Source organism: Manis pentadactyla, chromosome 10, assembly GCF_030020395.1.
Source record: "Manis pentadactyla isolate mManPen7 chromosome 10, mManPen7.hap1, whole genome shotgun sequence".
NCBI classification, from domain to species: Eukaryota; Metazoa; Chordata; class Mammalia; order Pholidota; family Manidae; genus Manis; species Manis pentadactyla.
Window position 1 is genome coordinate 112,359,816 of NC_080028.1, and position 16,171 is coordinate 112,375,986.

The 16,171-nt window shown below is 35.1% G+C and overlaps 1 protein-coding gene across 1 annotated transcript in view; it reads right to left on the bottom strand.

Annotated features, from left to right (window-relative positions):
- The window catches only part of PAWR (pro-apoptotic WT1 regulator), a 114,965-nt gene that overhangs the window by 31,403 nt on the left and 67,391 nt on the right, over positions 1 to 16,171 (bottom strand). The window contains exons 3-4 of the mRNA XM_036912320.2: positions 10,432 to 10,563; positions 501 to 535 (exon numbers count right to left, since the gene is read on the bottom strand). Coding sequence (XP_036768215.2) covers positions 501 to 535; positions 10,432 to 10,563 — 167 coding nt within the window. The remainder of the gene's footprint in view (positions 1 to 500; positions 536 to 10,431; positions 10,564 to 16,171) is intronic.

Below are 16,171 nucleotides of genomic sequence, written 5' to 3' on the forward strand. Positions count from 1 at the left end.
GAAGCAGCTCTCACTCCAGGTCACCTGGCACAGCAAGAAGGCAGCCGCCTGAAAGTCAGGGAGAGACCCTCATCAGAACCTGACTACGCTGGTACCCTGATCTTAGGCTTTACAGCCTGCAGAACTGTGAGAAAAACAGACTCCTGTTCAAGCCACCCTGTATTTTGTTATGGCAATCCAAGCTAATACAGGCTGTACACTATTTTCCATATTTAAACACATAAGGGAAAGTGACTTGAGGTTTTTATTTTGTTTTCATCAGATGCATACAAATTCATGGTATGTAGTTTTCAAAGTCTACAGGGTATGTTAGAATAAATCATGGTCAGACAGACACTATACTCCTGCCTACAGTGTAATTTCTTTTTAATAGCACAATATTAAGGTTTCTTATTTTTCAGAAAGCTGATTGAAACAGTTCTAGTTAGTTACGACAGACAAGGTCAGGCAAATATTACACGTCTACTAAATGTTTTAAGTCGTAAGTTAAGGATTCTTACCTTTTGTATCTGCCTGAAACCGTTCTAGATGGCTCCTGTAAAGTAAAAATAATGACATATCAGTTTGGGTGTGTGTGAAAACACAATTCCAGACTATATAAAACAGTTGATAGAGAATGTCTAATTTTGAAAGAAACTAATTTGGAACAATTACCATTACTTTAAAAAATTCACATTGCTAGTCAAACAAAATTAAGACTCTATATGATTTTTCAGACAAAACCAATCTTTTCATAAATTGTATTCTTAATTGTGAAGTATTCTAAAAGCTCAGAAAATGGACAATGGGAGCATCATTCATCAATCAATCAGCTTAAATCTTTTCGGAAGTCAATAAGCATGAAGAAACACAACATTATACCTAAGAACAAAACTCCCTTCCAGTCTTTAGTATGCCCTAGGTTAAAAAAAAACCCTACATTTCACCACATGCATCTAATGACTGATGCTTACTTTTAAAGACAGTTAAAAAGAAAAAGTGAGAAAGTACTTTTTATTCTAAGCTATAGAAAAAAATTTTTGAAAATTAACATTAACCACTGGGGTGGGAAAATTATTACCTTGCAACTAACCAGGGAGTCATTTTTTTGTTCAGTCTTCTAATAGCCCAGGCTCTCCAAATATTCTTGCAGTTTCATTTTCATAAATCTAGTCAAAATTAAATGATGAGTCTTTCTGAAAACTGATAATAACACTTCTTTCTAGTTAGCCATTAAGTCTACAAGAAAGACCCTATAATTAAAGAATTTCTGATCTGGCTAAAATCAAAGAATAAGCTCACTTTATAAGATGACCCAATTCCAGACTAAAACAGCAAAGACTGACTGCACGGTGCAATAAACGACATATCAATGTAGGAAACCATATGGTTAAGAGTAAGATTTAGATCCAAGTTCCAACCTGATAGGCCACTCAATAGCTACCAGACTGTGGGTAAGTCACTCAACTTTTATCCTCTCAGTTTCCTCAACTCTAAAATAGAAATAACAACACTGTCTATTTTATTGGGTTGGAGAGATTAAATGACAAGTGAGAAAAACTAAGCACACTCCTTTACAATAGGCTTACAATGTAAATTTGATAGCTAAAATTTTTTAAAAGCCTGGGGTATGGAAAAACCTTTATTGATTATTATGTGGAATTTTGATAAATCTGTCTTAATTATCCAAGTCAATAAATGTGCATTAACAACAGCCTAAATCACCTATTTAAATACAACTTCATCTCAATTGTTCATATGTCTTACACCCTAACTAAAACATAAGCTTCTGGGACGTGGGGACTCCCACATTTGATTCCTTCTTCCCCAAAATCTCCAGTTCAAGTAGGATGCAGTAAATATACATACTGACAACGTACGGAAATAATGTCCATAAGCACTCTCCAGTTAACAGAGAAAGCATCACTGGCCCTCCCCACGAGCAGCCACTAAAGAGCAGCAGCCAGGGCTCCGGGCTACCCCACGGCCATGGGCCTCACCAAAGCCACAAGGTGACCAAGGGCGGAAGCAGGCCGAGGCACAGCTACTGCTGTGGGCGCTGCTCCAGGTTTGTGCGGGACACAATCACCGAGAGGTGTGCGGCTTCAACCGGATGAGCGGTGTGCCATGGAGCCGCTCAAGGTCTCCCAGGGCAAGTGGCCCCCTGATCATCAAGAGAAGGGTGGGGACATACATCCGTGCCAAGAGGAAGAGAGAGGAGCTGAGCAACATCCTGGCAGCCATGAAGAACGCTGCAGCCTAAAAGGGCTGAAATCCCAACCCTGTGTGTGTCCTTAAAACCTTCTCAGGAAAAAAAAAAACAGGAAAGAAACAAAAAGCACCACTTTGAAATTAACCAGTTGCAGGAAGTCACCAGGTGACAGGATTCTAGAAGTGCCCACGTGTTGTGGGTTCGACCACCTTAACAGGATCACCCCTGGGGAAGCTATGCTTTGACAGCTGGTTCTAAGACATTTTAACCCTCCCCTGGGCCTCACCTGTCCTTACAGCCAGAACTGTAACAAAAGCCTAGCAAGGAAACTATTTCTTACCTGCCTGTCATTGAAGTGGCAGTCCCTACAGATGAGGTCAATGAATCTTTGTACTTTATACACCAAACATGTAAAACAGGTCTCCTTTTTATAAAAATATGGTATACATAAGTGAATAACCACAAAAAGCATACTTATAAAAATCTAGTTTTTAAATTATTTTTGAAACCATAGTAACTTGATTAAAATGTTTTAAATAAATTTAGATAAATCAGAAAGCAATATCAAGCTTACATGTATCCATTCTAAGTACATTTTATTGAATGCTGATAAATTCATATGCAACTCTTTCCTCAAAGTTTCACAGAAAGTATTACAACCTACATTTTTAAAGGTTTTTCTTTTATAAAATTCCCTAATCTTATTCTGTATGAACGAAAACTAAGGCATATACCTTAAATGTTATCTAAGTATGCATTAGAAAAAAATGTTAGTAATGCCAAAAAATCACCTCTATCTCATCTTGGTTATAATTGAAGTATTTCAAAAACATGTCATTACTTGATTACTCAGCCTACCTTTTACTGAACTGGAGTAAGAGCAATTGCTAAATGAGAATAGCCCTTGTTAGATTTACTGATTTGTGGTTTACTGATATACTGATTGAGATAGTATGAACAACCTGGCAATAAGTAATATTTCTTAAACTTAAAATAGGCATTTCTCGAAGGGGGTGGGGAGGGAAAAAAAAATAGGCATTTCTCCTAATATGGTAAGACTGACTAATATGGATTTACGGCAGAATTTTAACAAGTTCAGAAATGTGAAATGATGGCATTTTCAGCAACAGTATATATATATATATATATATATATATATATATATATATATATATATATATATAGTAGCATTATATTAATTTTATACTTTGACCCAACTATAAGTGACTGAAAATAAGTATCAAGACAAGTTTTCAGTTACATATACTTATAATAGGAACTTGTATAGTATCAGTTTCCTGCATTTCTTACAGATTTTTTTTTTAAAACAACTTATCACTTAAAAATATCTCAAATTTTACACTGTATTTTCTGTATGGCTAGTTTGGTGCAACTGATAAAATTATGCCTCTGCTATACTTGATCAAATCACTCCACACTCATATACACAATATGTAGCAATTAGAATTTAAGCTTATTTCTAGATAACTACTATTTTAATAGTTAAGAGTCTGCTACAAACACTTGAAGCTTATTCTCTATTGGCAGATTTTAATAGGTCTTTTATTAGGTTATACATTTTGTAGTTAAATGTTATTTTACAGTGATTCTACTAATCAAATTACATTTCTAAACAATGTTATGTCCCTGAACTGGACAGCCTATGTTACTGGTAAGAGACTGGGAGGGCAGTGGTAGCCTGCAATGCAGCTAAAGTCTCTTAATTTTAAGGAGGAAATGCTTGATGTCTCTACACAGTAAAACTCTTTGTAAATATAAACTCCACCTTAGATTTGTTAACTAGAAGCCTCTTTATTTTTATGGCCACAAAAATTTGCAAACAAAGAGTGACAGTAATTACTGTAATTGTTTAAGTTGACAGTGCAATTCTAAATGGAAAGAGGAGGAGAAATACCAGTATCACTGAAACTGCTTGTAAAAAATACAACTGTTAAGACTGCTATTGGTCTAAAAAGTTTCAGACTATGTAATTAGACTTTCTAATAACCCCAAAGTCTGTTATACAACTGATTTAAAATACACTTTTCCTGAAATAATTTTTGCAATGGGATGGTCTATATTACTAAAGGGCAGGGGAAAGAACTATGTAGAGCTTAGAAAATGTTGGCGAAGAATGAAGTGTTGTGTGTAAATTTAAATAAAATATTCTGCTTCATTCAAGCTTCAGATGGTCAATAAGGAAATCCCACGAACACCGCCTGTGCAGAAGCAGCAGCAGAGCACAGCTCGTCAAGTGTAAGCAAACATAAAGGCATATGTGAAATAAGATCAGACAAATCTAAGTCCAGTAGAATACAGCAAAACAATACCAAAGGTTTTCAAATAAACTAATTAATACTAGTCAGATCCCTCAGTGAAATTTTGGCATAACATGGCAACTGTTCTTCATAACTAACTTAAAATATCTATATGGTATACACAAAGATGAATGAAAAAATATTGTAATGTAAAATTGATAAACTAGCTAAGAAAATAAAACAAGAACTTTATCAAATTAACAAAGATTAAAAACAAAAAAATACATCATTCCCATTCCTTTTCTAACAATTCAGTCCTAAAGTCATTAGGTCAGACAGAACAAGGTAAGGTGGGGAGGAAACACAGCGGCCCAAACCAGGGTATCAGAATTCTGGAGCCCTACATGAAGACAAACTAGCTGGCATGAGAATCCGAGTCCATGCGAACTGAGAGCATCCATATAGCAAGGAGACTTGGCCTGGCCTAAGTGAAATAGAACTGAAGCAGTCCTGAGGCAAGATAAGAAAAGGAGTCCCAGGAAGGGATAAGCAGAATGTGATTCTCATCCATTCATTAGGGTGGCCCAAATAGGTTTTAAAGCCCTAAAGGTATATACTCAACGAGCAGCCTGACATGGGGAATTCACAGCCCTTGCAGCAAATGGAGAGCATGTCTGCAGAGGGATGACCAGGGGTGACTGCCAGAGCCCGACAAGAGAGGACACTGTCCACACAGTGCCAGAACCCAATTAGGTTGATGAGGAGCCCCAAGACGAAGCAAAGCAGCATGACGTCCCAGAGTCTAAGCAGGAACAAAGAAAGGCCACAGGGAAAAGCAGCCTGTGGTAGGAGAGCAGAAGATCAGAAGGGTGAGGAGGGAATCCATGGAGATAGGTGATTTGGAGTGGGGAGTCCTAACTCAAAGCAGGGTTAAGATGGGATGCCCATCCCCACAGGGATGCACGGGATGCCCAAGCCTAAAAAGTGTGAGGAGAGTAGTGTTCACACACCAGAGAGCCAACATGGGATGTCAAAGCCCACCTGTAGTGAGGAGGGCCTTAAAGTGTGGGGAAAGGGTGACAATGGAAGATGGGTTACATACAAGAGGACTAAACAAGTAAGAAAACATATTAAGGATAACAGACATCTGGTTTCTCAATGTCACAAAAGGGAATTACAAATACTAAAATAAACCCTATGGTTATCAGATTAAAATTGAGGTATTAGTATAAATTAATTTCAGTATCTACTTAAAGATGATATAGCTAGGCAAGCAACAGACAGATGTGTATACATATGTATGTACAAACAGACATACATTTTATAAATTTGTACATAAGAGTGGGACTAGGAATGGTGACATCTCAGTAACACGAACATACCTACAAGCCCAGATCTTGAATTCAAAATATCATTTTCCAGTAACAGGACTCAGGGCTCCTTGGAGAGATGCCTGTTTCCAAGGCTACAGTAGGAAAGTTAAAGATGAACCCATATCATTTTATTATGCCGGAAAACAAGGAGGTATTCCAGCAATGATGGAGATGTGGTGAAGGATACGAAGGCTTAAAGGGGTTCCCACTGGATATCCTGGGATAACTGGAAAATCAAAAAATAATGATGGTGTGGTAGGCAGAACGATTCTCAAGATGTCCACTTCCCAATCCTTATAACCTTCAAATATATTAGGTTACAAGGCAAAGGGAAATTAAGGTTTCTAATCCATAACCCTAAATAGGGAAATTATCCTGGATTATCTGATGGGCCCAATGTAATCACAGAGTCGTTAAAAGTGTTAGAGAGATGCAGAAGAGCAGAGGAAGGTATCACTATGAATAAAGGTCAGCATGATGTGATGTAAGAATGACTCGACCCACCGTTGCTGGCTTTGTAGGAGGCAGGGAGCCAACTGGCCAAGGAATACAGGCAGCCACCAGAGGCTGGAAAGGCAAGGAAACTGATTCTACACAGAGTCCCCCAAAAGGAATGCAAGCCTGATTTCAGTCTTCAAGTTTAGCCCAAGGAGATACCTGTAGGACTTCCAATACACAGAACTGTAAGATGATAAATTTGTGTTGTTTTAAGAGACCAAATTTGTGGTATTTGTTACAGCAGCAATGGAAAACTAATACAGATGATAACAGAGTATCCATCAGAAAAAAAGGTAATAGTGAAACAATACAGATACACAGACACAAACAGATAGAGATGATAGATAAATGGATACAAAGTTTGATGAGGAGTAAGATACCTACATGGTTTAAAGCACTCATCCATAAAATACTTATTAAGAAGGGAATGTGAAGCCTGGCAAATACCACCTTAATCACATGACCAAAGTGATCATTATCAGCAACGGGACAAATTACATCATGTGTCAGCTGAAAGGAAATGCAAAAAAGAACACAGCATCAGTTCTGTAATATTCCTGACAAAGACATATAATCTGAATCTAATTTTAAGTAATCATTAGGTAACCCAAACTGAAGAACCTATCACTAAATAACTGACCTATACTCTTTAAAAGTATTAGGATCAAGAAAGTTGAGAAAAGACTGGAAATATTCTAGATTGAAAGAAACTAAAGAAATACGGCAACTAAAGGCGACATGTTATTCAGAATTAGATGCTTCTACTATTCCTTCAAGACCTGACTGGGACAACTGCTGAAGTGTGAATGAAGTCTGAATATCATAGATGGTAAGAATATGTCAATTTTAATCTCTTATTTTTAAGAGTTGAGTTATGGTTATGTAGACCTTATTTGTAGCAAATAAGAAAATACAGAGTAAAGTACTGGGGGGTAATAGGGCATTGGGTTAGCAACTTATTCTAAATTTTGGGGTGGGGGTTAAGTTCTCTCTGTACAGTACTTGAACTTTTCAGAAATGTTTGGGATTGTTTTAAAAGGAAAATCAATAAATCAAAAAAGAGAAGGAATATAAAACTCATAAATGTCCTCTCATAAAATTCCATTGATTACATAAACCGATAAACCTTTTTTCATAAGCAATTCAAGTAATATGTATCAAGTTTTTAAACCTTGAAAATGCTTTATTTTTATTTGGCCCAATAAATGTTTATCTCTGGAAATCTGGCCTATGAAAATAATTCTAAACCCAAAACACTTTATCTATACAGATGTTAATTTCAGTGTATTTACAATAATAAAAAATTTCAACCACTGAAGAGTTCCATTCATGGGAAATTTGTGCTATTATACACATTAAAAAAGAAAATCCTATGCCACTGAGCAAAATACACACAGTTTTGAATAACATGAAAAGATGTTCATGCTGCAAGTAAAAGAACATTTTGGAAACACTATTAAAATTACAAATGCACATCCCTTTTCACCCACAAATTCCAGTGCTAGGATTTTACTCACTAATTTATAAACAAATAGGCAAAATGACATAGATTGAGACTTTTCCACCACTAGATTGTTTGTAAGAGCAAAAGATTATAAACAACCTAAATGGCCATCAACAGAAATAGGTTAAAAAAAATGATGGTATATCTGTAAGATAGGATATTCTGCATTTGCAAAAGAGTGGCACTCTTTATATATTATCGTGGAAGCCTCTCTACAGTATTAAATGAAAAGAACAAGGTACATAAGAGTGCTTAAAATAAAGAATATGTATATAGACATACAGATATATGTGTAGATATAACTTTGTTTACGGACTAGCTCTGGAAGGATATACAGGAAAAGAAAACACTAGTTGCCTCCAAGGAAGGTAAGCAGGCAGCTGAGGGAGACTTTTTACCATATGCCCTCTAATGTTTTTTCGTATTTTTACCATGTGACTACATTCTTTTTCTTTAATAAAGTTTAAAAATTAAGTAAACAAATTCATAAAATTATGTAAAGAAATAATTAGACCAAACTAATTTCTTCTTTCTTTACATTTTTATTATTTTTCATATTTTCCATTATGTATTATTTAATCATAGAATTAACATATTACTTTAAAAACTGATTATCTCCAAAAAATGGGTAAGTATGTCAGTTGAAAATATAATAAAAAATTTTTAATTTTATTACCACTAATCTACCTCTGAAAGATATCAAAACTTAAAATAAGCTTTCACAAAGCATACTGTATACCAAATTCATACTCCCACTTTATTCCTCATTTTTAAAGATTTGTTCCACTGAATGGCTCAGATTCACAAATAATGCTAAGAAACAAAGTAGTTCTTTCTGTCCTATTCAAAAAAGCCTTAGAATAACCAATGATACCAATATCTTCTCTCTCTGTTGTGTTTTTCAAGCTGGAGTTGTAAATAATTACTTATCCTCCACAAGTAACAGAATATATAAATTAACATAACAACTCAAAAGAGAGGGCAACTATGCAGACAGATGAGCTCCTATTCTGGCACCCACAGGACAGCCTTAGCCTCACATTCATCCTAAGCACACAGACTGGCATAGCAGACACTTGGAATCAGGGGTCCCACTGCATCACACTCTAATTCCTAATGGGAAAAAAAAATGAGAGAAAGGAAGAGTGAGAGCGTGGGAAGAAATCAGAAAAGCTACAGGTAAGAAGATAAACTGGATGAGATAAAAAGTACCTCAGAGAGCCCAGATCAGCTGAGACTGTTCCCCATCTGGGTATATAATTGGGAATAAACTTTGTGTTCTAACAGTAGCCTTCCCAGTTTTGACTAGGTAAGGGCTTCATTCAACAGAAAGAAATGAGCCCTCTTTCTAAAAGCTGTGGTCTGCTATTATTTGAATATGGCAGAGTAAACGACATGACTAAGAACTGAAACCAGGTCTAGATTCTTAATGAAAATGACATACTGTCTCTGTCTCAAAAAATTAGGTCTGTATCTTCACTGGAAACAGGCCCAGATTTAACTCCAAATGTTAGACAAAGGATATAAAGAATATTTTAGATTGTGAACAGTCTTAAAGATGCTAAGAAAAACACTGTTTCTTAGCTTTTACAGTATTATAAAAGGGTACTCTTTCTCCTAGAAGCAGCAACTTGGGTACAGGGAGATGACCTGCATCACTCCACGGTTCTTCATGCTAACATGTCTGTCTTGAAGAGTGTGGGAGAAAGAAGCTGCGCATCCACATTTCCAAACCATTTCATTATACTGAGCTTCTCTCCGCCAATGCCTTTTATCATAGCCTTACAAATTAATACACAAGTTTGTATTTCATTTTTTTATCAATAAAATGGGGAGATATGTGTACTCCATGGAAAACTCCTTTTAAAGTGGTATCATAATAAAATGCATTTAAAAAATCAAAACTGGAACTCTAAAAATACAACCCAGTGGCTTCAGATTTCAAAATATCATCAAGTTAATTTAAGATAAGGTTTTTATACATCAAGATCATTCCAAAGTTAGTTTATATGAAATGATTCTGCACAGTAATTTGTTTTATAATGAGACATTCCACTAGCATCAGTGTCCAGCTTCCTGTACCATAAGAACCCAAAAAAAACAGCTAATTTCAAACTGACCTAAATTTTATTTCAGAAAGTATTTTATAACTACACAGAAATATATGTGTTTTAGACAATTCACAATACTACATATTGTGTTTTATTATTACGTTTAAACATCTGAGTTTGTAGAAACTTGTTTAACTCTATGTAATGTAATTCTTATGCAAATACCAGCCTAAAACAAAACTGTCCATTTTAAGCTTACTGATTGTCACTTTTTTTTAAGAGCAAAAGCTAATAATTTTTCCTGGTTATTTTTAACGTTGATTCTGTTTAAACCTGATTAGTCAGTCAGTCAGCAAACATTAACTGATTACCAACTAGGTACAAAAGACTGCATAAGTCAGAAAGTACTTGTACATAAGGAAAATCAGTGGTTAAATACATTGAAAATAATTAAATGGAACTGATGCAACCAAAATGAGAATGGAAAATTATTAATAGCAACTTAAAAATCATCATTAAAATACCTAGTGGTGTCCTGGTATTTCTAAATACTTACTTGTAATAGATAGGAACTGCCTGGATCTAATAAGCTTACAGCTTCATTCTGCATTGTGTTCTGTTGTGTAATTGCATCTTCTCGTTTCCGTTCTTTCTGCCCTGCTTCATCATCTTCATATTCATCTAAGCACTGAAACAAAGGACAGTTTCCAGTTTATTTCCACATAATATTAACAGAATGTTTTGATAGTATGTGAACGTACATTTGATAGCATTAAAGAATTATTTATGCATTAAGAAACTAATTTACACAATAAACATGTTCCTTTAAAGCAATATGTACATTTAACTCCTGTTAACTAAATTATCTGCTTAAAACCGAAATCTCCACATTCATACCCCTGCCAACACATCTTTTCTCTAGGCTCTATCAGTGATGGGGTTTGGTTAAAAATATGGTATGATTCACTTAAGGCAAGGATGCCCACCCTCACCACTTTAATTTAACATAGTCCTAGAAGTCCTAGCTATAGCAATCAGACAAGAAAAAGAAATAAAAGGCACCCAAATTGGTAAGGAAGAAGTAAAACTGTCACCATTTGCAGAAGAAATTATACTATATATACAAGATTGTAAAGACTCTACCAAAAAACTGCAAGAATAAATGAATTCAGTAAAGTCACAGGATATAAAAATCAGTGTACAGAAATCCACTGCAGTTCTATATACAAATAAAAAGCTAGTAGAAAGAGAAATTAAGAAAAAAATCCCATTTAAAACTGCATCAAAAAAAAAAATACCTAAGAATAAACCTAACCAAGGAGGTGTAAGACCTGTACTCTGAAAACAGTAAGACACTGATGAAAGAAACTGAAGATGACAAAGATAAATAGAAAAATATTCCATGCTCATGAACTGCAAGGATTAACATTATTAAAATGGCCAGACTACGCAAAGCAATCTACAGATTTGATGCAATCCCTATCAAAATACCAATGGCATTTTTCACAGAACTAGAGCAAATAATACTAAAATTTGTATAGAAGCACACAAGACCATAATAGCCAAAGCAATTGTGAGAAAGAAGAAAGCTAGAGGTATTATGCTCACTTCAAACTGTACTATAAAGCTATAGCAATCAAAACAGTATGGTACCGGCAAAAAAAAAGACAGATCAATGGAACAGAATAAAGAGCTCAAAAATAATACACACTTATAAGGCTAATGCTTGACAAAAGAGGCAAGAATATGTAATGGATAAAACACAGTGTCTTCAATAAATGGTGTTGGGAAAACTGGACAGCTATCTGTAAAAGAATGAAACTGGACTATACTGTCTTACCCCATACACAATAAAGTTGAAATGGATAAAAGATATAAATATAATACCTGAAACCATAAAACTACTAATAGAAAACATAGGCAGTGAACTCTTGAACATTAGCATTAGCAATTTTTTTCTGGATATGTCTCTCTAGACAAGAGAAAAAATAAACAAGCAGGACTACCTCAAACTAAAAAGTTTCTGAACAACAGAGGAAACCATCAACAAAACAAGGCAACCTACTGAATGGGAGAATATGTTCCCAAGTATATAGAGCTGATAAGGAGTTAGTATCCAAAATATAAAGAACTCAGACAATTCAACATACAGACAACACACAAAAACAAATAATCTGATTTTAAAATGGGCAGAGGACCTGAATAGACATTTTTCAAAGAAGATATACAAACAGCCAACAGACACATAAAAAGATGTTCAAGATCATTAATTATCAGGGAAACACAAATCAAAACCACAATGAGATATCACCTAATACCAGTCAGAATGGCCACTCTCTAAAAGACAAGAAATAACAAGTACTGGGGAGGTTGTAAAGAAAAGGGAGCTCTTACACACTGTTGGTGGGAAAGCAAATTGGTGCAGCCACTGTGGAAAGTATTATGGAGGTTTCTCAAAAAACTAAAAATAGCTATGCCATACAACCCAGTAATTCCACTTCTGGGTATTTGCCAGTAGAAAATAAAATCATTAATATGAAAATATTTCAAATTATTCCTATAGATTTGACAAAGTAAACAAATAAAATGGAAATTAGGATATTTTTTAAGTCCTTTTACTTAGGACTCAAAAACTAATTCATAGTAATAGAAAATTCAGAAACGTATCCAAATACACAGACAAATTGAGCTCATAGTAAAAGTGGAAACACACTAGTAGGAAAAGATAGACTTTTAATATATGGTCTGGGGATAACTAGATAGCTGTACTGAGAAAGATGAAACTGAGTTAATTCTACACACCACATACCAGAATAAGTTTCAGTACACCATTTAAAAATGAGAAAAATTTGGAAACTCTACCAAAGAAAAGACAGAGATGGCAAATAAACACATGAAAAGGGTCTCAGCATCATTATTAGGGAAATTCAAGTTAGAAACTAAATGAACTATAACTACACATCTACCAAAATGACTAAAGGAAAAGACTGACAATACCAAGTGTTAATGAGGATTTGAAACAATTGAGTATCTCCTGTTGCTGGTGGAAACTAAAAACAGTACAGCTATGTAAGAAAACAGTTTATATATGTAATAAATGTACATATGCATTCATCACCCCACAAGTGTACCCCTCATTATTTACCAAGAGACATTAAAACATGTTCACTCAAAACATGCACAAAAACTTGTACAAAAATCAGCTTTTTGTCATAACAGCCAAAAACTGGAAATTGTCTAAATGTCCATCAAATGGTGAACAGATTAACAAATCCATGTTATGGCATACTGTTCAGTAACAAAATCACTCAATGTCAAAAGCATTATGCTGAATGAAAAGCACCAGAAAATGAAGACAATATACTGTAAGATTCCACTTACATAAAAGTCCACAGAAGGCAAAATCACAATGACATAAAAGCAAACCAGGCTGCCAGAAGCTGGATGTGAGGAGGGCTAACTAGAAGAGCAGAAGGAATGAAGATGTTCTAATCGTGATTCTCATGGTGGTTTACCCAGTTGTGTGCATTTGTCAAAATTCACCAAATTGCACTCTTAAGACAGCAGCATATAATTGTATGTAAATGACACCTTGATAAATATGACAGGAAAAAAGAAATTTGTGGAGGTAGTGAACTGCCATGAGTTAAAAAAAAAAGAGAAGACTACCTAAATCTGATTAAGCCTCTAGAACCAACTACTAACTCACAGGAAATAGAAGGGAAAGAAGAACACTAGACAATACCATGGAGATGCAATCATGAAAATCTAGATCGTGGGAAACTAAGCAGGTGTCATAAAACTGTAAAACTCCAAGGAGCAAATCTTTTAGTTTTCCAGGGCTAGTAAGGTCATTGTTAAGAACTAACATCTAGTAAGGTCTGTCGCATTTTTTTTTTTAAACAGCCCTTTAAAAATATAAAAAGCATTCTTATCTCTCCATCATACAGTAACAAGCCTCTGCTGACCTCTCCTACACTTGACCAACAGTCGGGTTTCTTAAAATAACAACTGCAAGGAGAAAGGGAGGGGGAAAAGGGGGAAGAGGACCATACATTTGAAACTCAAGGGACATATGAAACAATACCAATATATTGATCTCATTTGTGTCCTTATTCAAGGAAACTATCTTTTAAATTATTATTTAAGAAATAGTTTGAACAATGAATATCTGATGACATTAAGTCTCAGGAGGTTCATGAGATTAAGGAACTATTTTTAACTTTTTTAGTTATAATAGTGATACTGTTCCTTTGTTTTAAAAATGACTTATCATTTAGAGATATATACTAAAATATTTAAGAACAAATAATAAGCCATCTGAGATATGCTTCAAAAGAATGCAAGAGGATGGATAGTATGTGGTAGTACAAATAAAACAAAACTGGCCAAAAGTCAGTAACTGTTGATTTCACTTATTTGTGGAATATAAAAACAAGGCAAAATGGAAGGAACAGAACAGCAGTAGACTCACAGACACTGAAAAGTGACTAGTGGTTTCCAAGGGGGAGGGGTTGGGGGATAAAGGGGCACAATTAATTCACAATCACAATATAAGCTGGTCACGGGAACAGTAGTACAGCATGGAGAATATAGCCAATAATTCTGTAACATCTTCCCATGTTGACAGATACAAACAGCACTAGAGGGGATGAGGATTTAATATGGGTAACTGCTGAACCACTGTGTCATACATTTGAAACCAACATAAGATCGTATATCAACAATAATTCAATAAAAGAAAAAAAAAGTTGGTAACTGTTGAAGCTGAAGGAGTAAAGGATGGTATGTGGGGGACTTCATTATATCATTCTCCTTACTTTTACAAATGACTGTAATTGCCATAATAAAGTCTTAAAAACAGGAATAAAATTTAATTGTGCATTGACTAAATAACTATAACTAGGTAAACATTTTATTCTAAGTAACATAATATTTCTGCCTCTAGAGAATAAAATGGTGGAATATTATTTGAAATCTGTATTCAAAGAATTGGGAAATTTAATGTAGAGTGAAAAATACTATGAAGAAAAATACACATTATCTCTAGATTAGTTTTTTCTTTTTTTTCTTTATAGTTGTCTATAAACGTGTTAGGTTAGAAAATCCTAAGATAAGAACTCTGATTTGAGGATCAGAGAGACCTAGATCCAAATCCCAGGTCTGTCACTTAAAATAGTAGTGACATCAACTACTATCTGAATATTTTCTAGGTGTGAAGAGTGGTATTTCATGTAATTCTCATAAAAACCTTAAGGTGGTTCTACTTTATAGAAGAGGAATCTGAGGATTAGAATTGCGTAAGAGGGCTTAAGGACACCAAGTATTGAGGAGTGAAGTCAGAACTCCAACCTAAGCAGTCTAAGTACAAACCCTAAGCACAATTTTCCGACTGCCAGGCATAACCTATTCATCAGCCATGAAATACATTTAGTGCACTGAGATCCAAAATTTTTATAAGGAGCATGTTTGTGAAACTTGTTTCACTCCTGTGAGCATATTGGGTCACTCTGTAACAGAATTACTGAAGTTGCAGGCAAAAAGGAGTGGCTATGAGCTGAGATTGTTGTAGCTGGAATGATAGTTATATAAGGGTCCACCTCCTCTTGTTCTGTGTATAACATTTTTATTATTTTTTTAAAGGGACTTTCTGAAGGAATTCTAACAGGCCTCATTTCCATGTTTAGTTCAGTCATGGACAGGAGACCAAGCTATCCCAGGTCTCATCCATCACTATACAGATTCTCGTTTCTGTACTGCTCTGTACATTCCCTAACCTGATCCCAATCCTGCACCCTCTCTACCTTCCAAATTACTTCACTGTGCCCTCTGGAATTCCTGCTCACTAACATTTTGCTCTCTTCAGCTGTAAAACCTAGATGGTTCCTTGAAAAAGCCCTTTGCCTGTTCTGTCTTAACTGAAAACTGTTTTTTTAAATTTCTCTTACACCTCTGGACCACGTGGTAGGGTTACTGTTCTCTCTGCTACCTCTCTGGAGCAAGTCTCTCCTTTGGCCACAATGCTCTTGACCAATAATTCTCAGTCAGTCAATATCACTCCCTACAAGTCATGGAATTTTGTGGAGATATTTGTTTATCATACTAATGATTAAGGGATTATATTAGTTTATGGATCAGAAGCATGGAATGCATATCTTGCAATTTGAAAAATTAGTCCCTCTGGGAAAGAACTGACCCACATCCCATTCAAATGTAGCATGTGATACTGAATAGTAAAACAGATGAAAAATCTGTTTATAATTATCTGAAACAAAACACCTTGCTCTAAAAACCAG